General features: G+C 40.9%; 1 protein-coding gene across 1 annotated transcript; it reads right to left on the reverse strand.

Moving 5' to 3' along the window:
• Positions 1–276: 276 nt before the first annotated feature.
• LOC142183257 (putative DBH-like monooxygenase protein 2) lies at positions 277–16,511 on the reverse strand. The gene is made up of 16 exons (XM_075258279.1): positions 16,212–16,511; positions 12,227–12,373; positions 11,100–11,255; positions 10,528–10,611; positions 10,042–10,209; positions 9,666–9,768; positions 8,574–8,740; positions 7,797–7,888; positions 7,608–7,704; positions 5,699–5,758; positions 5,233–5,366; positions 3,794–3,908; positions 3,575–3,654; positions 3,356–3,490; positions 3,016–3,067; positions 277–432 (listed from the first exon to the last, which is right to left on the reverse strand). Exons 1-16 carry the CDS (start codon positions 16,509–16,511, stop codon positions 277–279), a joined length of 2,046 nt encoding a protein of 681 aa, XP_075114380.1.
• Positions 16,512–25,179: the final 8,668 nt, after the last annotated feature.

A 25,179-nucleotide genomic window follows, 5' to 3' on the forward strand; every position in this document is an offset into this window, starting at 1 on the left:
CTGTAGAAGACGTCTTTATATAATAAGTGATTGAATTCTCTCCGGCAGTGTTCACATTACACAACCAGATCTTTATACACCGGGTTTATCTTTCCATAGATAAGGAATAATCTCAGAATATGACTAGGACAAACAAATATAGGAAAGTACGAATATCTTCACACTCAAGTGACCTCCAACTTGGTTGAAGATACCGACTTATCCACTCAATCGAAAAAGCCTTGGAAATCTGCAATATGTGGTCACACATAGACATACATAAGATATTGATTGGACTCAGTAGTCTTGTGGGGCGCAGGTCGTCTGGATTTGAGGGCCCAGACCAATGGCTATGGACAGTGGAGCTTCAGGGACAGAGGAGTAGGTTCTTCTGTTTTTAATGCGACACCTCCTCCGGCTTCCTTCGTGGTTTGCACATTTCCTGGACATCCCCTTTAAGATAACCCATCAATTCTACATCATCAGGGGTCCAACTGTCCCAGAATGTACGGTTTCCAAAATTGCTTACATGTTTACTACAGTGATCGGTCATGTCGACGTTGCAAACGTTCATAAATGACTACATGGAAAATTTAACTAGTTGCAGTGATATTTACTCTCTATGTAAAGATAAGATAATCCTTTAATAGTCCCACAGTGGGGAAATTTCAGTATGTTACAGCAGCCTAGTAATACAGATACAGGATAATACACAGTAATATATTACAGACGTAGACACACATATGCTGAGAAGAGAAGATATACTAGGAGTCCATAGCAGCTAAGGAACAGAAGACGAGAGAAGGAAGACTTCATCGTCATAATCATTAGTTCTCTGTGCAGAGTGATCTTCGCTTGGTCTGATGTAGATTATACAGCCTGGTCGCGGTTGGAAGGAAGGACCTGCGATAGCGCTCCTTCTCACACTTGGGGTGAAGCAGACGGTCGCTTACAGTGCTGCCAAGTCCCATCAGGGTCCCATACATGGGGTGGGATTTGTTCTCCCGCATGGAGGTCACCACAGACAGTCTCCTTCTGTCACCCACCACCTGTACTGGGTCCAGGGGGCTCCCCAGGACAGAGCTGGCCCTCATGATCAGCCTGTCAAGTCTATTTCTGTCCCTGGTTGATATACTGCTCCCCCAGCAGGCCACACCGAAAAAGATGGCTGAAGCAACCACAGAGTTGAAGAAGGCCCTAAGAAGTGTCCCCTGGACTCCGAAGGCCCTCAGCCTCCTGAGCAGGTAGAGTCTGCTGTGGCCCTTTCTGTGCAGCGCCTCCAGGTGATCAGCCCAGTCTAGTTTATTACTGAGGAGCACACCCAGGTACTTATAGGTCCTGACTATTTCAATGCATGTCCCTTGGATCTCCACTGGGGTCGGAGCACTTCTCCATTTGCTAAAGTCCACCACCATCTCCTTGGTCTTCCCAGCATTAATCCTGAGCTGGTTCCGCTGGCACCATTCAACAAAGTCCCGGTTTAAGTCTCTGTATTCCCTATCGTCGCCATCAGTGATAAGGCCGACTATAGCAGAGTCATCGGAGGACTTCTGTAAGTAACAGCTGGATGAGTTGTGCCTAAAGCCAGCAGTGTACAGTGTGAAGAGAAATGGGGCGAACTGGACCTTGTGGTACCCCCGTACTACAGATCACAGTGTCAGACACACCGTCCTGGGCTCTCACATACTGAGGGCGGTTTGTCAGGTAGTCTAGGATCCAGTTGGACAGGTGATGGTCCCTCCACCAAGGTTCAGCTTCTCTCTCAGTAGCTCTGGCTGAATGGGGTTGAATGCACTGGAGAAATCAAAGAACATTATTCTCACAGTGTTCCCGGGCTTCTCCAGGTGAAAGAGAACTCTGTGAAGAAGGTGGACGATGGCGTCATCTACCGCAATGCCCGGCCGGTAGGCAAACTGGAGGGGGTCCAGAGCGGAGCACACTAGAGGGCGTAGGTGTGTCAGGACCAGTCTCTCTAGGGCCTTCATCAGGTGGGATGTCAGTGCTACGGGTCGGTAGTCATTGTAGTCCATCGGGTTGGGTTTCTTTGGTACTGGTACCACACAAGATGTTTTCCACAGTTGAGGTACCACTCCCAGCTTTAGACTCATATTGTACATGCGGGTGATGATGCCACACAAGTGGTCTCCGCACACTTTAAGAACTCTTGCACTTAAACCATCGGGTCCACCAGCCTTGTCTGCTTTAATCCTCTTAATTTCTCTACACACTTGAGACTCCTTGAGGATCAGATAGTAAGACTGCAATTTACTGCCATCAGTGGGGGTTGGGTCTTGGTGTGTGAGGGGAGGGGGGTTGACTGACATGCTGGTGACGGGACAATTGGTTTGGAGTCAAATCTATTGAAGAATAGATTTAGCTCATTAAGACACTTCCTGTCACCTTTTATCTGATGAGCTGCCTTTTGTTTGTGTCCAGATATAGTCTTAAGGCCATCCCACACCTTCGAGATTCTACCTTCCCCCATCTGTAGTTCCATCTTCCGCCTGTAGTTGGCTTTCCCTTCTCTGATTAGCTGTCTCAGCTGTTTTATATGGCTTACCCTATATGGTGGTCTCTCCCTAAGGAGTGACAATATCCCCCGAACCCTGTCTAAGCCTCTCACCTCTACCAGGTTATAGTCCTCTCTACATCGGGCTGATGAGATCCAACCAGATCGAAACAGCTGTCCTCGATTGAGAGACTATAACCTGGTAATAATCCCAGCGTCATTGCTAAACAAAGGCCTCTTGGAAGGTCGGGCATGAGGCTAAAGGGAGCAGCCATTATTGGGTTATTTCACTGGAATCCTGTCTTAAGACAGGCTTGCACATTCCAGTGAGCGCCCTCTATTGGTTTGCAACAATGAGGCAGCAACTGTCTTCCTAATTACATCATGGAAGGCGGATTTGCATATTCTTCCCATAGTACTATTTTGTGTCTGTCATTTTCATGGGGTGGGGGGGTCTAAATTTTTGTATGTATTTTTTGTTTTAATTTTCAGGTTTTCCCTGTATCTGGGGCACTTATAGAACTGACGGACTGATTTGTATCCACGGGAGGTAAACAAAGACTGACAGCAAGCAGAGATCTAGAAAAGCAGGAGGAATTGTTACAAAGAGTATATTCGGAAAAATTCTAGAACTTTTGTTTATACAAACCATAACAACTATTTGCTGAAACCGGACAACCCCTTTAAAACAGATGGGAAGTGGCAACGTGCTAAAGAATTGTAAAGATAAAAATAATTGTGTAAAAAAAAACAGATAAAGGAGACAAAAATTGAGACAGAGACGTTCATTGCCAAGGAAACTAAGAAGACCACTAAATAATCTGGGAGTAATGGTGGAGGAGGATGAGGAAAAGGCTAATCTATTACATGCCTTCTTCGCTAGTGTCATAAACGATATCTAGAAGCATCTGGAAGTCCAAAGTCCCATAACTGTAGGGTATGAATTTGTTCTCCATACATGTGACTTCTAAGATCTCCTTATAAACATCCCAGATGTATAGACTAGAAAACATATGTCAATTCTTCAAGGAACTCTAAATAGTTTGCAGATCGCTGGACTCCTACTAGAAGGTTCACATGTTTTACTCCAAGGAATCTCCCTCACAGTGGTAAGGAGGTGGAAGGGAGATGGGTGGTAATGGACATGTCCTGTTCAACCTACGACCCTGAAGAGCAGGAAAATACAAAATAATTAAATTACAATTGTTTAATAAATGTGATGATACTACTTAATGGCACAAGAACTCTGATCTATAACATGAGCCTACCAGACAGATGAGCTGGCCGGTCATAAGCTTTACTAACCTCCATGTCCCAAACCATGGCAAGTTGATTGGCTTCCATAACGGCCTTCTGGGCAGTAGCTCTGGTTTCGTCATTCCATTCTACAGTATCCATGTTCAGGACGGCTTCTATTATACTGAAAAAGACACCAGCAGGTTGTGGGATGGAGGAAAAAAGAAGAGGTCTAAATAATATCCAGGGGCTTGTATTTCTCTCCTTCAAGGCCCCTCCTGAACCTCAACAAAATTTACCAAAAGTCAGATCTTGAGTGAGCAGAGAACAAAACCCTCGAAATGCAGGTAAATGTGACCAGGAGACAGAACCCTTGGAGGCATGGTCACATTGAGTAAGACATAGGATCACACTGGGTAAGACACAGGGTCACACTGGGTAAGACACAGGGTCACACTGGGTAAGACACAGGGTCACTGGGTAAGACACAGGGTCACATTGGATAAGATACAGGGTCACATTGGGTAAGATACAGGGTCACGTTGGGTAAAACACAGGATCACATTGGATAAGACACAGACAGGGTCCCGTTGGGTAAGACACAGGGTCCCGTTGGGTAAGACACAGGGTCACGTTGGGTAAAACACAGGGTAACATTGGATAAGACACAGACAGGGTCCCGTTGGGTAAGACACAGGGTCCTGTTGGGTAAAACACAGGATCACATTGGATAAGACACAGACAGGGTCCCGTTGGGTAAGACACAGGGTCCCGTTGGGTAAGACACAGGGTCACATTAGGTAAGACACAGGGTCACGTTGGGTAAGACACAGGGTCACGTTGGGTAAGACACAGGGTCACGTTGGGTAAGACACAAGGTCCCGTTGGGTAAGACACAGGGTCGCAGATATAAGGTCATGTTGGATAAGACACAGGGTCCTGTTGGGTAAGACACATGGTCACGTTAGGTAAGACACAGGGTCCCGTTGGGTAAGACACAGTGTCACAGATATAAGGTCCCGTTGGGTAAGACACAGTGTCACAGATATAAGGTCCCGTTGGGTAAGACACAGTGTCACAGATATAAGGTCCCGTTGGGTAAGACACAGTGTCACAGATATAAGGTCCCGTTGGGTAAGACACATGGTGGACACTATGTGAAGCAACAAAATCTAGGTTGGATCTAGCCGAGATGAACATGACTAAGGTATAACATGACATTTTTGGTCTACAATTGTTTTCTGTTTTAAAGCAGCATTGCTTAATTTTGGGCTGAACAAGTTTGTGATGAATTGGAAGCATAATTTTTATATTCTGGGGTCTTTTCAGGTCGATCTTGAGAATTTCGGGTGGAATCCGGTTTGATCCAAATTGGTTGAGTCATCTCTACTGGATTCCTGGTATCAATTATCTCACGGTGGTGCCATCAACATCATAAAAGGTTTTGTGAAGTACAACCCGGTACTGCAGAGTCTGTATATAGTAATATTATGTAAGGTGTAACTTACCTGTCTTCTCTTTCCATTCCCAAGGCATCGGTGACGTGAAAGATATCTGTGTAACTCACGCACAAGGAGATTGAGGAAGCAGGATAGTAGAAGAGGAATGTAATGCACATTTCATTTAAAGTGCTAGTACCCCCCTGTAAAAACAATTTGTATTAGGAACAATGCCCCCTTGTGGCCAGCTTTATTTTCAGAAACAGCTCCACTCTGACCCATAGGTTGTGTCTGGTATTGCAGTTCTGTCACACAGACTAATTTTAGAGGTTCTCTGGGATCAAAACACAGATCAGCATATCATTATCATGGACATAGCGATCATCCTGCCTGCATGGGAGCGGCCATGACAGTAGATTGTCACTGCAGTCTCATTGGTACATTGCAGATGGCAGGATCTCCACTGACCAAACACTGAGCGCCTATTCTATGGCACAAAAAACATGTACAATTGTAAAAAATGACATGGACTTACAAAGGTGATATCTTCTTTGTCCATTGTGGAGGAGAGACATTCAACCACGATCTGATCCCCCTGAGAAAAAAACAAAAAACCTGACAGTAGTGTTATAGGCAAATAATGCAGGTCGCTGCAAAAACTCTTTCCCCTAATTGTTCTATAAAACCATTGCATCTGCCAATATAACCATTGAGTGTATGAAAACACATTAGCAAGCATCTTCTCCCAACTAGAAGTTTGTATCCACTGCTTACCATCTGTGGTGCATAACAATACATGTGACATTACTTTGGCTATGTTTAACTTAGAGAGCAAGAAATGGGCTAGATATAGTCCTAGGAGTCCTGGCAGTGTCATACACCATGTATTATAGATAGGTTCCTAGGAGCCCTGACAGTGTCATACACTATGTATTATAGATAGGTTCCTAGGAGTCCTGACAGTGTCATACACTATGTATTATAGATAGGTTCCTAGGAGCCCTGACAGTGTCATACACCATGTATTATAGATAGGTTCCTAGGAGCCCTGACAGTGTCATACACTATGTATTATAGATAGGTTCCTAGGAGTCCTGACAGTGTCATACACTATGTATTATAGATAGGTTCCTAGGAGCCCTGACAGTGTTATACACTATGTATTATATATATATATAGTCCTAGGAGCCCTGACAGTGTTATACACTATGTATTATAGATATATATAGTCCTAGGAGTCCTGACAGTGTCATACACTATGTATTATAGATATATATAGTCCTAGGAGCCCTGACAGTGTCATACGCTATGTATTATAGATAGGTTCCTAGGAGCCCTGACAGTGTCATACACTATGTATTATAGATAGGTTCCTAGGAGCCCTGACAGTGTCATACACTATGTATTATAGATAGGTTCCTAGGAGCCCTGACAGTGTTATACACTATGTATTATAGATAGGTTCCTAGGAGCCCTGACAGTGTCATACACTATGTATTATAGATAGGTTCCTAGGAGCCCTGACAGTGTCATACACTATGTATTATAGATAGGTTCCTAGGAGCCCTGACAGTGTCATACACTATGTATTATAGATAGGTTCCTAGGAGCCCTGACAGTGTTATACACTATGTATTATAGATAGGTTCCTAGGAGCCCTGACAGTGTCATACACTATATATTATAGATAGGTTCCTAGGAGCCCTGACAGTGTTATACACTATGTATTATATATATATATAGTCCTAGGAGCCCTGACAGTGTTATACACTATGTATTATAGATATATATAGTCCTAGGAGTCCTGACAGTGTCATACACTATGTATTATAGATATATATAGTCCTAGGAGCCCTGACAGTGTCATACACTATGTATTATAGATAGGTTCCTAGGAGCCCTGACAGTGTCATACACTATGTATTATAGATAGGTTCCTAGGAGCCCTGACAGTGTCATACACTATGTATTATAGATAGGTTCCTAGGAGCCCTGACAGTGTCATACACTATGTATTATAGATAGGTTCCTAGTAGCCCTGACAGTGTCATACACTATGTATTATAGATATATAGTCCTAGGAGCCCTGACAGTGTCATACACTATGTATTATAGATATACAGTATAGTCCTAGGAGCCCTTACAGTGTCATACACTATGTATTATAGATAGGTTCCTAGGAGCCCTTACAGTGTCATACACTATGTATTATAGATAGGTTCCTAGGAGCCCTGACAGTGACATACACTATGTATTATAGATAGGTTCCTAGGAGCCCTGACAGTGTCATACACTATGTATTATAGATATATATAGTCCTAGGAGTCCTGACAGTGTCATACACTATGTATTATAGATAGGTTTCTAGGAGCCCTGACAGTGTCATACACTATGTTTTATACATATATAGTCCTATCAGAATGAAGAGGAATATAGACACTCACCATTTTTATTGTAACTTCTTTTGGCAAACTTCTGACTTGCTGAAAATTGAAATCGTATGTCTTGTCTTCTCCGAGGCTTCCTATTAACGTGCCATTTCTATGGAGAGGTGAGATAGTTCCAGACAAAGCTTTCACATGATGTTATTAGAACTTAGTTTATTTCTATACAGAAGCCATCAGTGCCCTTACCTGTAATGCAATGTCCGCACGCCCCGAGCCGTGAGATGTCCATGAAGTAGGTATGATGTGACTTTAAGGTCAGGAATGGGCTCATCTGATATCTAAAGAAGAACAGGAGATATCTTCAGAAGTGACCTTGGTTGAGAAGACCTTTTTGAGCCTGGTCTATGCCGGTCAGTAAGACTAACCAGGGCCACAGCTAAGCCAAAACTAATGCTGGCCATAGCATTGGATTAGCCGAGCAGTCTGTCTCCTGACTCCTCTTTACTAGGGATGAGTGAACCAGTTTGTAACTATCCAAGTTCAGTAAGAATTTTCCAAAAATTTTAAGGTCTTGCAAACCCAAAATTTTTAGGGTTTTCCACCGGCAAATCACTATACTTTGGGATCTCCTGGGAGGCCCAGGAGAGGCATGGAAACATAACAAACAGACATAATCTGCTCTCCTGGGCTCCGTCACCTCATCGGGTGTCTGTCCCAGTCTTCGAGCCTCTTCCTAACACGTGGAATTTTCCTTTAACTTGACAGTTTCAATATCTTTTCAGTGTCCAAGTTAGCTTTGGTACATGTTCATACAGGACTGAAATCACATTTAAGCTTTTGAGGACATCTAGTGGTCAGTGGCCGAACACGTCAAAGAATTATTGTAAGATTTCAATCCATGGCTATGGCTGGACATGAGTTTTATGAAGGTGTAGAGGACATTGAACAAAGGAGGTGACCTTTTAGGAAGCACAATGGCCTCAGATGTCTACTGAGTTACTCTTGAAGGCCTTGGTCACTTACCTCCTCCATTAAAGAAGTGTTGCAAAGTCCATAGCTTCTAAATTCTTTAGATCCAGGAGGGATAAAGTGTAAGGGAAGTGTAAAGATTCCAACCCCCAAGGTTTCAGAGTCGTATGGTCGTATCTCCGGGGTGTAATAAATCCTGATACCAGAACTATCCATCAGTCCTGAAAGCCAAAGACGTAAGTTGGATCCTGATCATCCAGATCACCATGGGAGTAGTTTGCTCATTGTGTCCTGGAACCAGTCAGACTGTACTTGGCATTGACTATGTTCTTCTGCTGGAGGATGGTGAAGCCAACTCCTGTCATTTCTATGGCCAACTCATATCTCCTATGGACATTAGATATTTGTTGGTGGACCTGCTGATTTTGTGTGATCTATAAGTGGTGGCTGCCATGTTCTCCCTGCTTCTCCATTCACCCCATACCACTGCTGATGGCAACATGGATGTAGCCTGGTGAGATCTAGTGATATGGCTACATCATGCCTGTTACTCCATGGTATGCTGTGTAGGGACCACAAGGGGACAGTATAATATGTGGGGCCACAAGGAAGAAGCATTATACTGTGTTATTATAATGTGTGGGACCACAATGGGACTATATACTCTTTGGGGGTAACATTATATTTTGTGTAGGCCGTATGGAATCATGGTGTCCATATGGGGCATTAAATTGTGTGGGACCATATTGGCATGAAACTATATGGGAACTCTAAGGGGGCATTATACTGAACCTGGGTGTACAAAGGGATTAAGGGATTATAGGTGGGTTTGAGGCATGGGTTCCAGAATAGAGGTTCCTTGTCCCACATCTCGGAGTCACTGTATGTGGAGCGGTGCCTATGCATGTGTGACTCTCCCCAAATTTCCAAAAACTGCCATAAGTGTCTAGAATGGGAATCCCCCTTTAAGTGTATTGTGCCTCTGTCCTGTAACCATTAGATTTGGTCTTTGATCATTTTAATAATTTGTTTTTTTTTTATCATTTTCTTTTAATAAAATACACTCAAGAAAACAACATTGTATTGTATTATGCCTAGATCAGGGACCAAGTTGGGCGGACAAAAAATTAGATTCGGTTTTGCTACCTTCTTTCAGTTCAAAGTTACTGTAATGGATTTCGATTCGGACATACTGCGGATCTCCCTCTGCACCGATAGAAACCCCGGTTTGTGCTGGATAATTAAATGGCTGCAAAGAAAGAGAATGGGGAAAAGTTGGGTATTTTGGAAAGTTACCTTAGGCTAGGTTTACATCCTAAGGAGACTCCGCCAAAAATCGGCAAAGTCCTGCATGGAGGACCCATTATAATCTATGGAGTCCGCGGGTGTCCATGGGTAACAATCTCCGTCATTCATATCCCCAACGACACCCGGCGCAAGTGTCCACTGTATAGAGCCCATATGGTGGCCATTTGGGTGCCAAATACCAATTCCTAAGATTCCTACCTGGTGATCTACTCACCTCTCCACCGACAGCCCAACCAAATGTAGCAGTGGTGCACTGGAAAAATCTGATATCACTGCCATAGCAATCTCCGACTTCCGTTATGGGGACGGTGTGTTTTCCACACATGTATATAAGGATGTGGTGCACAATCCCGATTGTATCTGGGTCTTCGATTACCTCGTACTGAAGGTAGAAAAATAGGAACAGAGAGAAATACAAAGAACATATAGACTTTCTATGAATCTGCAGGTGGGGGAACGTAGGTGACCTTATACAGTATTCCTGCCCAAAACAGCTCAGAAAAAGTTCATTACAAACTTTCCAAAAATCTCAGATCTGGCCACCCAAAAATTGTCATTATATTCCGTGGTCCGTTCAGACCTGCCCAACCCAATGGTTAAAAAATAGTATTCAACCATCTTGGACTCCTCTACAATATCTAAAACAGGGCTGTGAAGTTTGAAGAGGAACCCTTGACCATACAACATACGATGGGTTTACCCTTATAATATGATGTTTCTTGGACAGTCTCGGGATTGGAAGGAATGTGCAGGCATAAGTCGTATCTTGGTCTGGAACAAGAAACTAGTAGGGAGAGGAAAATCCATATTCAGCACTCAGTATATCATGTATGCTGCAAATAGAAAAAAATCCATCCCGCCACCCCATGGCAAATGGTGCCAATAGTATCTCCTACCACCACACCTCAATGTCAATGTGAGAAGATGACTGGAGTATGCCCAGCCTACTGGCCAAATGTTCTGTCCATTCACTGGATTCAGGATAGTTTAGACCTACATTGGTGGTTCTAGATTGATGTCACCAATGGGGTCTCCGAATTAGAATTTTTGGCACCAGAGAACTTTTAGAGTTTTAGCTGAACTAAAGATATCATCATCTATGAATATTTTATGATGAAACATGTATGGCGGATATAACAGGAAACATCTAACCATGAGGACCACAAAGGAGTTCTCCAACCTACATAGTCAACGCATATTTGTAGAATTGATGGTTTGGGGCATATTCTGGAATTTTCAAACACACTTAAATGTTTGGTTTCTGGTCCTTACATTGTTCATCCTGAATTCATGGGTTAATAGTATTTCAGGAACTGTCACATCATCCGGAACTTCCAGGAAGAAGATGGACTTTCGGAAGGTGTTGTCATCTGTTAGTTCTAACGGTTCTCCACTCCCAATGACGACCATAACTCTCACCGTGTCATTCTAGAGAAACATGAAATAGGATATACAATGTCCGTAGATTAGTCTATTTATCTATAGTGTCCTCATAACAGTGACATATATCTGCAGTATATTACAGGATAAGTAATGACTGAGGTTGGACCGATCTTCCGATTTCCTATCATTTTCCATTCAAACCCGGTCCCGATCCCAATTCCGATACTAATGAAAGTCAATGGGATTTTGAAAACGATCCTATTCACTAAACAGCATGGAGTCCAAAAATTGAACGCTTTAATTTTTGGACTCCACGCTGTGTAGTGATTTAAAAAAAATCCCCAGGCTACTTAGTCCCCCCTGGTGTCTGCTTACCTGCACAGATCCACTGCCGCTCTGCGTTCTTCTCACTCCTCTTCTCTCTCATTCACATTCCTTCAGTGCGCCGTGCACGTTCCCGCCTCCCTAGGCTAGTATTACAGATGCTGGGAGTAGGCGGGGCTTGTTGTGGTTTAGGAGAGTGTGGGCGGGTACAGGGCAGGGAGAGGTGAGTGCATCACTCATGTCTCACTTCCCAGTAACTGCCCACACTCTCCTAAGCCACAAGCCCCACCTTCTCCCAACATCTCTAATATTATTCTAGGGAGGCGAGGGCGTGCACGGCGCTCTGAAGGCATGTGAATGAGAGAGAAGAGGAGCGTGAAGAATGGGGAGTGGCAGCGGATCTGTGCAGGTAAGTTGAGTGATCAGGATCGGAATTCCATTCCCAATCTTCTTTAGGTGGAATCGGAACCCGATCGCAATCGTGAAATTTACTTGATCGCCGATAGGGATTCAATCTTTTCTGATCCCGATCGCTCAAACCTAGTAATGTAATGTATGTACACAGTGACTGTACCAGCAGAATAGTGAGTGCAGCTCTGGAGTATAATTCAGGATGTATGTATATATTAACCCTGACAAGGGTTGTAATGTTTTATATACCCTATTGCACTTGTAAATGTACGACCACTCACCTCAATTTCATGATCATGACGGTCACATGTGAACCACTGACGCCACACTTTCATAACAGTATGAGTTTTATTGCGGCTCAGGTTGAGCAGTTCATAGTCCTGGGACTTGTCTTTCACTGGTGGCCAACTGCCTTCTGTGTGAGCATCCTGTGTAAGGATAAATATGATAGAAATATTTTAAAGAGTTAACGCTGAAGCAAGCAATAGTCATACTAACTATATCAACATTGAGAAAACTAGTTCACTAGTTACATTTACATCAATACACTAAACAAAAAAGTAATCATGAGAAAATGTAACAATTGGGCATCCTCGTCAGTTATTTAATGTTACACATTGGAAAAATAGTTAAGTTTTTTAGAAAATTGATAGAACATCAAATATGGCCACGATTACTGCCCCAGCAATTGTCATCACATTACCTAAACTATTGAAACTCCAGTAAAACATTTATGTTTAATTCTCATTAGGCAGATTATACTACTATCCTAACCTCCTGCCTCACAGCTCTCATGTGGACAACAGCTTGGTTTCATTGAAACTAACCATAATTCATCCAATGTACAAAAATATAACAATTATAATACAGCCTACTATGTATAAGAATATAACTACTATAATACTGCTCCTATGTACAAGAAGATTACTATAATACTACTCCTATGTACAAGAATATAACTACTATAATACTACTCCTATGTACAAGAATATAACTACTATAATACTACTCCTATGTACAAGAATATAACTACTATAATACTACCTCCTATGTACAATAATATAACTACTATAATACTACTCCTATGTACAAGAATATAACTACTATAATACTACTCCTATGTACAAGAATATAACTACTATAATACTGCTCCTATGTACAAGAATATAACTACTATAATACTACTCCTATGTACAAGAATATAACTACTATAATACTACTCCTATGTACAAGAATATAACTACTATAATACTACTCCTATGTACAAGAATATAACTACTATAATACTACTCCTATGTACAAGAATATAACTACTATAATACTACTCCTATGTACAAGAATATAACTACTATAATACTACCTCCTATGTACAATAATATAACTACTATAATACTACTCCTATGTACAAGAATATAACTACTATAATACTACCTCCTATGTACAAGAATATAACTACTATAATACTGCTCCTATGTACAAGAATATAACTACTATAATACTACTCCTATATATAAGAATATAACTACTATAATACTACCTCCTATGTACAAGAATATAACTACTATAATACTACTCCTATGTACAAGAATATAACTACTATAATACTACCTCCTATGTACAAGAATATAACTACTATAATACTACTCCTATGTACAAGAATATAACTACTATAATACTACTCCTATGTACAAGAATATAACTACTATAATACTACTCCTATATATAAGAATATAACTACTATAATACTACCTCCTATGTACAAGAATATAACTACTATAATACTACTCCTATGTACAAGAATATAACTACTATAATACTACCTCCTATGTACAAGAATATAACTACTATAATACTACTCCTATGTACAAGAATATAACTACTATAATACTGCTCCTATGTACAAGAATATAACTACTATAATACTGCTCCTATGTACAAGAATATAGCTACTATAATACTACTCCTATATATAAGAATATAACTACTATAATACTACTCCTATGTACAAGAATATAACTACTATAATACTACCTCCTATGTACAAGAATATAACTACTATAATACTACCCCCTATGTACAAGAATATAACTACTATAATACTACCTCCTATGTACGAGAATATAACTACTATAATACTGATCCTATGTACAAGAATATAACTACTATAATACTACTCCTATGTACAAGAATATAACTACTATAATACTACCTCCTATGTACAAGAATATAACTACTATAATACTACTCCTATATATAAGAATATAACTACTATAATACTACTCCTATGTACAAGAATATAACTACTATAATACTACTCCTATGTACAAGAATATAACTACTATAATACTGATCCTATGTACAAGAATATAACTACTATAATACTACTCCTATGTACAAGAATATAACTACTATAATACTACCTCCTATGTACAAGAATATAACTACTATAATACTACTCCTATGTACAAGAATATAACTACTATAATACTACTCCTATGTACAAGAATATAACTACTATAATACTACTCCTATGTTCAAGAATATAACTACTATAATACTACTCCTATATATATATATAAGAATATAACTACTATAATACTGCTCCTATGTACAAGAATATAACTACTATAATAATACTCCTATGTACAAGAATATAACTACTATAATACTACTCCTATGTACAAGAATATAACTACTATAATACTACCTCCTATGTACAAGAATATAACTACTATAATACTGCTCCTATGTACAAGAATATAACTACTATAATACTACCTCCTATGTACAAGAATATAACTACTATAATACTACTCCTATGTACAAGAATATAACTACTATAATACTACTCCTATATATATAAGAATATAACTACTATAATACTACTCCTATGTACAAGAATATAACTACTATAATACTACTCCTATATATAAGAATATAACTACTATAATACTACTCCTATGTACAAGAATATAACTACTATAATACTACTCCTATATATATAAGAATATAACTACTATAATACTACTCCTATGTACAAGAATATAACTACTATAATACTACTCCTATATATAAGAATATAACTACTATAATACTACCTCCTATGTACAAGAATATAACTACTATAATACTACTCCTATGTACAAGAATATAACTACTATAATACTGCTCCTATGTACAAGAATATAACTACTATAATACTACTCCTATATATATAAGAATATAACTACTATAATACTACTCCTATGTACAAGAATATAACTACTATAATACTACTCCTATATATAAGAATATAACTACTATAATACTACTCCTATGTACAAGAATATAACTACTATAATACTACCTCCTATGTACAAGAATATAACTACTATAATACTACTCCTATATATAAGAATATAACTACTGTAATACTACTCCTATGTACAAGAATATAACTACTATAATACTACTCCTATATATAAGAATATAACTACTATAATACTACTCCTATGTACAAGAATATAACTACTATAATACTACCCCTATGTACAAGAATATAACTACTATAATACTACTCCTATGTACAAGAATATGACTACTATAATACTACCTCCTATGTACAAGAATATAACTACTATAATACTACTCCTATGTACAAGAATATAACTACTATAATACTACTCCTATGTACAAGAATATAACTATTATAATACTACTATGTACAAGAATATAACTACTATAATACTACCTCCTATATACAAGAATATAACTACTATAATACTACCTCCTATATACAAGAATATAACTACTATAATACTACCCCTATGTACAAGAATATAACTACTATAATACTACTCCTATGTACAAGAATATAACTACTATAATACTACTCCTATGTACAAGAATATAACTACTATAATACTACCTCCTATATACAAGAATATAACTACTATAATACTACCCCTATGTACAAGAATATAACTACTATAATACTACTCCTATGTACAAGAATATAACTACTATAATACTACTCCTATGTACAAGAATATAACTACTATAATACTACTCCTATGTACAAGAATATAACTACTATAATACTACTCCTATGTACAAGAATATAACTACTATAATACTACTCCTATGTACAAGAATATAACTACTATAATACTACTCCTATGTACAAGAATATAACTACTATAATACTGCCCCCTATACATTGATATGAGACACAATAATAAGTTACATAATATTTAGTACATTGTTGCTTCTTGTTCTTAGACTTACATAAAAATACGTCTCGCCGTGCTCGTTCCATCCCGCCACCACAAAATCCGTCTTATTCAAAGATTTATCTGGACCTAAACCCAGAACAATTGCGGAGGACAAGGGTGTTTGTATCTCCAGTGACATCTCCTGGACTTCTCGGTCATATCCCCATAGTAAGAATACAGAGTCATCTCGTTCTGGATGTGTCATCCACCTGGAATGGAATAAATCTAGAGGTCCCCCCGAGCCTAGAACATGAAGAACCCCGGCCAGGAGCAGACAGATGTTCCTCCACATGAAAGCTTCTGTAATCTCCATGGTGAGAAGCTCTGGGTGGTCGGTGCAGGATACTGTGATAACATGTTGATGGGCCCATTCATTAATAAAGGTCAGTGACATTTTATCGGATTTATCCAGTTGTTTTTAGTTTATTCTTCATCTCTTGATGATATTAAATCCCAATGTTATCAAGGTGTAAGGTGCCAGAATATTATATTACAGGTTCCAATGTAATTCTTCTCTTCTGGCCAAGACTTACTTAAGTATTAGTATTCTTATGACAATTGAGACATCTGTTTTACTATCTAGCTCTTTTGAGGAAGGTAAGAGGAACCATTGTGGTGTCACCTAACAAGCCAAGAAAAATAACCCTGAACAGCAGACAGGGGGCCACAGCCACTTTATAATAACTATTTTTACATTAAGGATCAGACTTGGCATCAGAACCCAACAAGGTTGGGCCTGTTCTTAGGCCCACAAGAGGAGGTGGTCCATCGCTTTGCATATAAAGCAGTGGAATCTACAAATACAATGCCCTGTACTTGGGTTCTCCTTCAACACAGGATTTAAGTCCATCACAAACCTTATTCAGACCAGATTGCCAGAGAAGTTAGGAGGACTATAGGAAGGTGAGTGAGATGATATCTACTCTCTGGTCTGCACAGCCCATACCACTTGTCTTCCTATTTACCTCCTAACTCTGCCGGCAAGACAGAGGTCTGAAGAAGGTCTGCGATGGACGTGATTGGTTGAAGTGCCTTTTCTTCTTGACTGACTATTGTGGTCAGGTTATCTTCTCATACATGTAGTGTCCCCTCCTGATAACCAGCCATGATGTCCTTATTGTGGTCGGGTTATCTTCTCATACATGTAGTGTCCTCTCCTGATAACCAGCCATGATGTCCTTGTTGTGGTCGGGTTATCTTCTCATACATGTAGTGTCCTCCTGATAACCAGCCATGATGTCCTTGTTGTGGTCGGGTTATCTTCTCATACATGTAGTGTCCTCCTGATAACCAGCCATGATGTCCTTATTGTGGTCGGGTTATCTTCTCATACATGTAGTGTCCTCCTGATAACCATCCACGATGTCCTTATTGTGGTCAGGTTATCTTCTCATACATGTAGTGTCCTCCTGATAACCAGCCGTGATGTCCTTATTGTGGTCGGGTTATCTTCTCATACATGTAGTGTCCTCTCCTGATAACCAGCCATGATGTCCTTATTGTGGTCAGGTTATCTTCTCATACATCTAGTGTCCTCCTGATAACCAGCCATGATGTCCTTATTGTGGTCGGGTTATCTTCTCATACATGTAGCGTCCTCCTGATAACCAGCCATGATGTCCTTATTGTGGTCAGGTTATCTTCTCATACATGTAGTGTCCTCCTGATAACCAGCCATGATGTCCTTATTGTGGTCGGGTTATCTTCTCATACATGTAGTGTCCTCCTGATAACCAGCCATGATGTCCTTATTGTGGTCGGGTTATCTTCTCATACATCTAGTGTCCTCCTGATAACCAGCCATGATGTCCTTATTGTGGTCAGGTTATCTTCTCATACATGTAGTGTCCTCCTGATAACCAGCCATGATGTCCTTATTGTGGGCGGGTTATCTTCTCATACATGTAGTGTCCTCCTGATAACCAGCCATGATGTCCTTATTGTGGTCGGGTTATCTTCTCATACATGTAGTGTCCTCCTGATAACCATCCACGATGTCCTTATTGTGGTCAGGTTATCTTCTCATACATGTAGTGTCCTCCTGATAACCAGCCATGATGTCCTTATTGTGGTCGGGTTATCTTCTCATACATGTAGTGTCCTCCTGATAACCATCCACGATGTCCTTATTGTGGTCAGGTTATCTTCTCATACATGTAGTGTCCTCCTGATAACCAGCCATGATGTCCTTATTGTGGTCGGGTTATCTTCTCATACATGTAGTGTCCTCCTGATAACCAGCCATGATGTCCTTATTGTGGTCGGGTTATCTTCTCATACATGTAGTTTCCCTGTCTGATAACTGAATAACAATGAGGACATCATGGCTGGGTTTCTGACAACTCCCAGACCATAGAAAGTTCCTGCATTCATGATGGGTCACATGAGGTAGATACCGGTGCAGTCATTTTGCCTATATCATCACAGAGATAAGCTCTGCTTGGCCCTGGTGTAAGATCTGTAATGGGGCCCCTTGTCTACTGGTATCTTCTTATGTGGCATTCTGCGTACAACTGCTTCCTTTCCACCTCCTATAGATATTAATTAATGATGACCAATCTCCCCCAAAAACTGAAGCTTCCTCACCCATTATTACTACCACCATCATGGACTGGTTTACAGGACCCGTCCCTGTCATCCCATTGATTGCCCTGTAATCCGTTCCTCCTGACATGACCCGCACGTTCTGCATACATTGCTATGGAAGAATCTGAACATGACAGTAAGTATTTAGCAGTCTTGACAAAGCGTAAAACTCCTTGGGATATGAGCTATTAGAAGATGACAAGCGTGACGTGTGTGAACATGGCAGAGGTATCACTCTACACAGACAGGCCAAATGTCAACAATGGAACAACTTCATAGCCAAAAGCTAAAACCTCACAAAGACATCTTGTCCCTGTGCAAGTGAAGAGGAGTCCGGGGATTACCCTGCCTTGTATCTGTCCCATGTCATGCAGAACAAGAACAAGGAGTGAACGTGAGCTGTGACGTGGACAGTGAGCCCTGTCGTCTGGTGGTTTGGAGAAGACCCTCAGGCAAGGTGTAGTCAGGACATTCCCCACCCCCGCATGAGCCTGTGTGAGAGTCATCCCGTGAGACACAGGACACATTTTTCTGAATGGTCTCCATTTACATTATACTATGAACCTCTAGCCATAGTATTGAGAATAAATTGGAGATCAGTAGGGTCTCACCCTTGAGACCACCACCCATCCTAAAAACACATTGTGAAGACATGTTTCATGGCATCACCCCTTTAAGGTTACATTTTCCCTGAATCTGAATACTACAGTGCCTGCATGTGGAAACGTCAACGTAAACTTTAACTTCAGTAACTTCCTTCCTTCCGGTTTTGCTGAAGGTTGTTCTCCTGCCAAAGACACCAACAGACCCCGATGGATCCCCCTTATTATTTACTTCTCTTTCTTTACGGACATGGTCATCACTTATTACTAATAAGAACTTACATTCTATATTCCATAAACCCAGTTTGTCTTTTTTAGGGTGGGAAGAAACCCCTGAGAACATGGTCTTCTAAGTCATGTCCAAGTGGGGTATCCATCTGCTGAACCTTTGGGGTCATGTAGTAGGAGGAGGTGTAGTGGTGGACCATTATTGTGTCAGAGCCTTAGGCCGGTGGAGACCCCTCTCGTTGGACCAACCCCCAACCTTGTATGAATAATATCCTTATTATGTAAAGTCTTCCATCCTTGAGATCTCATTCATGGCCGTGAACACCTAGAAACTTGATGTATTTCCAGATCAGTGATATTTACTCTCTGGCTAAAATCTTAAGCCGCGTTACTGAGGAATGTTGTAGGAAATTCCTCGTCTAATCGTTATGACGAATGTCCTGGCAGAAAGAAGACAGTGACCTGAGACAATGTCACCGTGTACTCATGACAGCGAGGCAGGGTAATGAAGAACATCTCCCAAACATTAGAAGTAGGTTTCATGGAGGCTCCTTGGTCATTCTAGTCAATACTAGGGTCATGGTGGACATTGATAGTGGACATTGGTAGTAGACATTCCCTTTAATCACCATATTCTCCATTCTCAATAGAAAAGGGGACAATCCGAACTACACATGACAAGTTAGACTCATATATATAATATATAGGCCATGGGGTGATACAAAGACAGGACCTCAGTGAATCCAGTTTAATTACGACATGAAGAAGCGGGCCCATGGTTCTATCTCCATCTCCATCAAGACATCCAAAAGATCCACGATGGAATATCTCATAAAAAAATTGCCATCCAGAAGATGACAGAGAACATCATATTGCGAATCTTATGCCCCGAGTCTTCTGTGGAAATGATCATGTCTATGAGCTCACTATTCTCATCTGGAGGGGCCACATAGAAGGTTTCTATCATCCGCACGGCGCCTGAGAAGAGAGAGGACAAAAAGAAACTGAGAAGATGTTTCTATGAGCAGGAAGTGCATGGACTTCTCTGAGATATCGGTGGCTCCTAAGACGTTGAGCAGACGGACATTGGATGTGAGATTTTTACACCACAGACCTGGTCTCTATTTACCTCCTTGTTCGGTGATTTCGTTCTCCTGCCTCTTTATCTTTTTTCCTGCAGGGAGTTGTCTGATGGTGAATATGTGCATGAGGGCGACGACGAGGAACAGTAACTTTAGATCCATGTTGGGTTTAATGGTTGTCCTTCTTGGGTTCTTCTAGGTTTCTTTGTCTTTTAGGACGGCCACCTTCAGTTAGGTTTGTCCTCCTTTTCCTTACTGAGTCCTGCTCTTACTGAACTTATTTCCTCTTGCAGGGTTTCGACCTCTGATTATCCTGCCCCTGCCTAGAATGTGATGTCACAGTGATCACATGACACCACTGATCACGACATCATCACACACAGAACTTCCAAACCAGATTTCAGTCCCGTGTAACTTAATCTTAATAATTCTACAACGAAACAAACATTCAGCAACATTTTACTCTGTCTTATAATTTGTGGATCCAGATCTGCTACTGTAGAACGTTGCAAATTTTTGCAAACAGTAATTTTGCACAAGAATTCCGCAATGTTTCAAAAACTAAGCCAAGTATTAAGTGGTGTGAACCTACTGGACAATCTTCAGATGTATCATCCATATCCAACGTTGGACAAGTTAAGTCTGGCGCGGTCTAAGCTTATATTGTCCCTAAGGGTCATGTGCCCTGGTGACTAGGAAGGGGGCGCTATAGCCATTGATGAAAACCTAAATACTAGAATTGACATTGGAAGGTTCAACTGAATATTTTGCATTTGGACCAAGTATCTTAGGTCAAGGCTGTGGACACTAAAGTCTCCCTTGACCCATTGAGAGTTTTCTAATTTGGATGGCTCGGCACGTGGTATATTTTGCGCTGGCACGTGGCACTGATAAGAAAAGAGAGGTGGTCAGAGCCCGCCATATTCTATTTCATTTTGCATTAAAAAAAAAATTCTCTCCAGTAGAATCACCAGATTTTAGATCAATCCAAAAAATCAAGTCAGCTTCAAATTTGTGTGCATGCAAAGGGTTAAACCTCCCTGTCTTTAGTGGGCAACCATCCGCAGTGGGAGGGTTTATGGCAGCCATGAGAAGATGTCCGGGAAGTTGTAAGGAGCTCAGGTCAATAAGTTAATATTCTTATTTTCCGCAGTGAGATGAGGCTGGAGCCATTGGGTGAAGGTTAATGTGACGGCCGGGGGGGGGGGGGGGTCGTTCGCCTCATTCACGGCCTTATCTTATCAGCTCAGCCTCATTGGAAGTTAATGTCCATGATATCTGGTCATTAATCTGTAATGGATTGTCCCCATCGGCAGTGGCAGGACCGGACAGGAAGGTGATGATGAAACCTCCGCACCGGCGTATAGACAGAGCACAAAGTGTAGGAAAAACACTGATAAACGGCAAGGAATTTACTAATGTATAAGAAACATATATTTATATATTATGTGTTAGGGAATTGGAAAAACAAGACTGCCATCTTTCCTAAACATCTCTATACCTGTCCAAGGGCTCAGCCCCATTCATTCGATAAAACAGAGCTGCAATACCGACATGACGTGCGGACAGCTGGCTGCAGCGCCTTGTCGCCTTGTGACCCCTACACTAACATGAGTGACCGGAGTAACATTTTGGTCCAGGGGGTTCTAAGACTGCAAAGAAGTAGCTGGACACTTCGGTTAGATGGTTGAAGAAGTCGCAGGATGACATGATAATCTTTGGTCACTTCAGCCAAAGTCACTCTATACTAGTATTAGTCTTATTAGAGAGCAGTCAAGTTTTTGGGTTATTGCTTTTGTACCCCATTGATTTTTGATTGATGACCCCCAGGACGTTTTAAGACGGAGCCTTCCATCTCTTCCGAGTATTTCTTTGACTGTTCTCTTATTTGTCCCTTTCCTCCTGTGATATCCGGTGGGGATTTATCTGATGTGATATCGCCGCGCTCCGGCCATTACCCTCGCAGCCTCCGTCACTTATTAATCAGTGATATCTGCGCTTAATCTTCCTTCGGAAGGGATATGAAGGTATCACATGGCCATAATCCGCTCTGCCGATAGTATCAGGCTCAGAGACATGGCGCAGGGTTAGACCTGATGTGGAACTTTCTTGTAATGTCTTCACGCTCTATGATTTTATTGGCTCTCACATTCCATCACATCCGATATCCTCACATAACATTCACCTACCGGCCCGGCTCCTCTCTGAAGGACACAGGGACAGTATATCAGGGAGTGGGAACACAGAGGGGTGCAAAGATGGCGGCCTCAGAGACATTGGGGTCCAAGCATTGGGGTCCAAGAACTTCAGGTTGGTCAAGCATCTGTTCCATTATACAGTATGTACCATCTTGGAGAACTGAGCTCAGATCCTCTATAGATCTAGGCTTGGTCCAATCCGTCTTTCTCTTCATGTCATCCCAGACGGATTGGATGTTAGTGAGATCAGGGCTTTATCTGTGCAAATATTTGCACATTATTGTATATAAGTCTTATTATAATCCTTTCCCGACCTTCACCACAATACGGCAGATGTCGAGTATTTAAATATGGCGGCTGCTCAGGAGCTGATCGCGGACATTGAACTACTGTACTGTTTGGAAAGCACATCTGCTTGCTGAGAGTTGTAGTCCCACCATAGCTGTAGGATCTCTGTATTACTACGCCCATCTATAGCAGCACTAACTCTGCCCTTTGGAAAATTCCAAAAACTTTCAGGCTGCCTTTCTTCTTTGTGGCCACCAGATGTCGCTCATCACTATAGCAATCCTGTTACCGGCCAATCAGAGCTGCAGATTTTTGTTACATTTAGTGAAGACTTGTAACAATTTACATAATATATAATAAACAATATATAAGTAATAAATACTTTGTTACAATGTCTCCATCTGTACAAGAGTCACCAGTGAATGCAAACCCATCCTGACCTAGTTATTCTCAGACTAATACTCTAGTCACACCCAAAGCTGCTTTCAGAATTGTACTAAGTTTAATTTGTTTCTATGTAGAGACATTGATCTAGAGGGCTAGCTATTTTGTGTAATGCTCTGCCGTTTTCTAAATTTTTGTAAATGCAGCTCTGGATGTTATTGGAGTTTCAACAATACTGGAGATCTGTGCAGGATAAGTAATGGGATTGGATGCAAAATAACTCCTCTGCTGGTGGGAAGGCTCGTGCCCCTCTCATAGTGAGGGCCGGTCACACTGATCCTGGGCTTAGTAGCCACATGGCTACCTACAGGGCTATAGCCAGCAGCCAGTGCAGTATCAGCGGGACTAGGGGACTGTACATACTCAGCACTTACAGATGATTCATCTGCATATAGCTAATTAGCGGTAATTATAGAGGTCGCTGCTCCGGCCTCAGAAATCTCCGGAATCTCCTGGTAATTACTAAGGAAGAAGCGAAGTATCATAATGTGAATGGCTCGGATACACAAAGTATCACAGTATGAATGGCTCAGATACACAAAGTATCACAGTATAAATGGCTCGGATACACAAAGTATCACAGTATGAATGGCTCAGATACATGAAGTATCACAGTAGAAATGGCTCGGATACACAAAGTATCACAGTAGAAATGGCTCAGATACATGAAGTATCACAGTATGAATGGCTCGGATACATGAAGTATCACAGTAGAAATGGCTCGGATACACAAAGTATCACAGTAGAAATGGCTCGGATACACAAAGTATCACAGTATATATGGCTCGGATACACAAAGTATCACAGTATATATGGCTCGGATACACAAAGTATCACAGTATATATGGCTCGGATACACAAAGTATCACAGTATAAATGGCTCGCATACACAAAGTATCACAGTATAAATGGCTCGGATACACAAAGTATCACAGTATATATGGCTCGGATACACAAAGTATCACAGTATGAATGGCTCGGATACACAAGGTATCACAGTATAAATGGCTCGGATACACAAAGTATCACAGTATATATGGCTCGGATACACAAAGTATCACAGTATGAATGGCTCGGATACACAAGGTATCACAGTATGAATGGCTCGGATACACAAAGTATCACAGTATGAATGGCTCGGATACACAAAGTATCACAGTATGAATAGCTCGGATACATGAAGTATCACAGTATGAATGGCTCGGATACATGAAGTATCACAGTAGAAATGGCTCGGATACACAAAGTATCACAGTATGAATGGCTCAGATACACAAGGTATTACAGTATAAATGGCTCGGATACACAAAGTATCACAGTATAAATGGCTCGGATACACAAAGTATCACAGTATGAATGGCTCGGATACACAAGGTATCACAGTATGAATGGCTCGGATACACAAAGTATCACAGTATGAATGGCTCGGATACACAAAGTATCACAGTATGAATAGCTCGGATACACAAAGTATCACAGTATGAATAGCTCGGATACATGAAGTATCCAGAAACCCAAAGACCTAGCCCTGGAATCTCTCATTACACTGACAT

Source organism: Leptodactylus fuscus, chromosome 10 (assembly GCF_031893055.1).
Source record: "Leptodactylus fuscus isolate aLepFus1 chromosome 10, aLepFus1.hap2, whole genome shotgun sequence".
In the NCBI taxonomy this organism is placed as follows: Eukaryota; Metazoa; Chordata; class Amphibia; order Anura; family Leptodactylidae; genus Leptodactylus; species Leptodactylus fuscus.

Coding starts and splice junctions, on each gene's coding strand:
- LOC142183257 (XM_075258279.1), bottom strand. CDS start 16,511: ATGGAGATTACAGAAGCTTTCATGTGGAGGAACATCTGTCTGCTCCTG. Junction 10,612..11,099: donor ATGAATTCAGGATGAACAAT/GTAAGGACCAGA, acceptor TCTCCCTACTAG/TTTCTTGTTCCAGACCAAGA. Junction 7,889..8,573: donor ACACTTCTTTAATGGAGGAG/GTAAGTGACCAA, acceptor GTTCTTCTTTAG/ATATCAGATGAGCCCATTCC.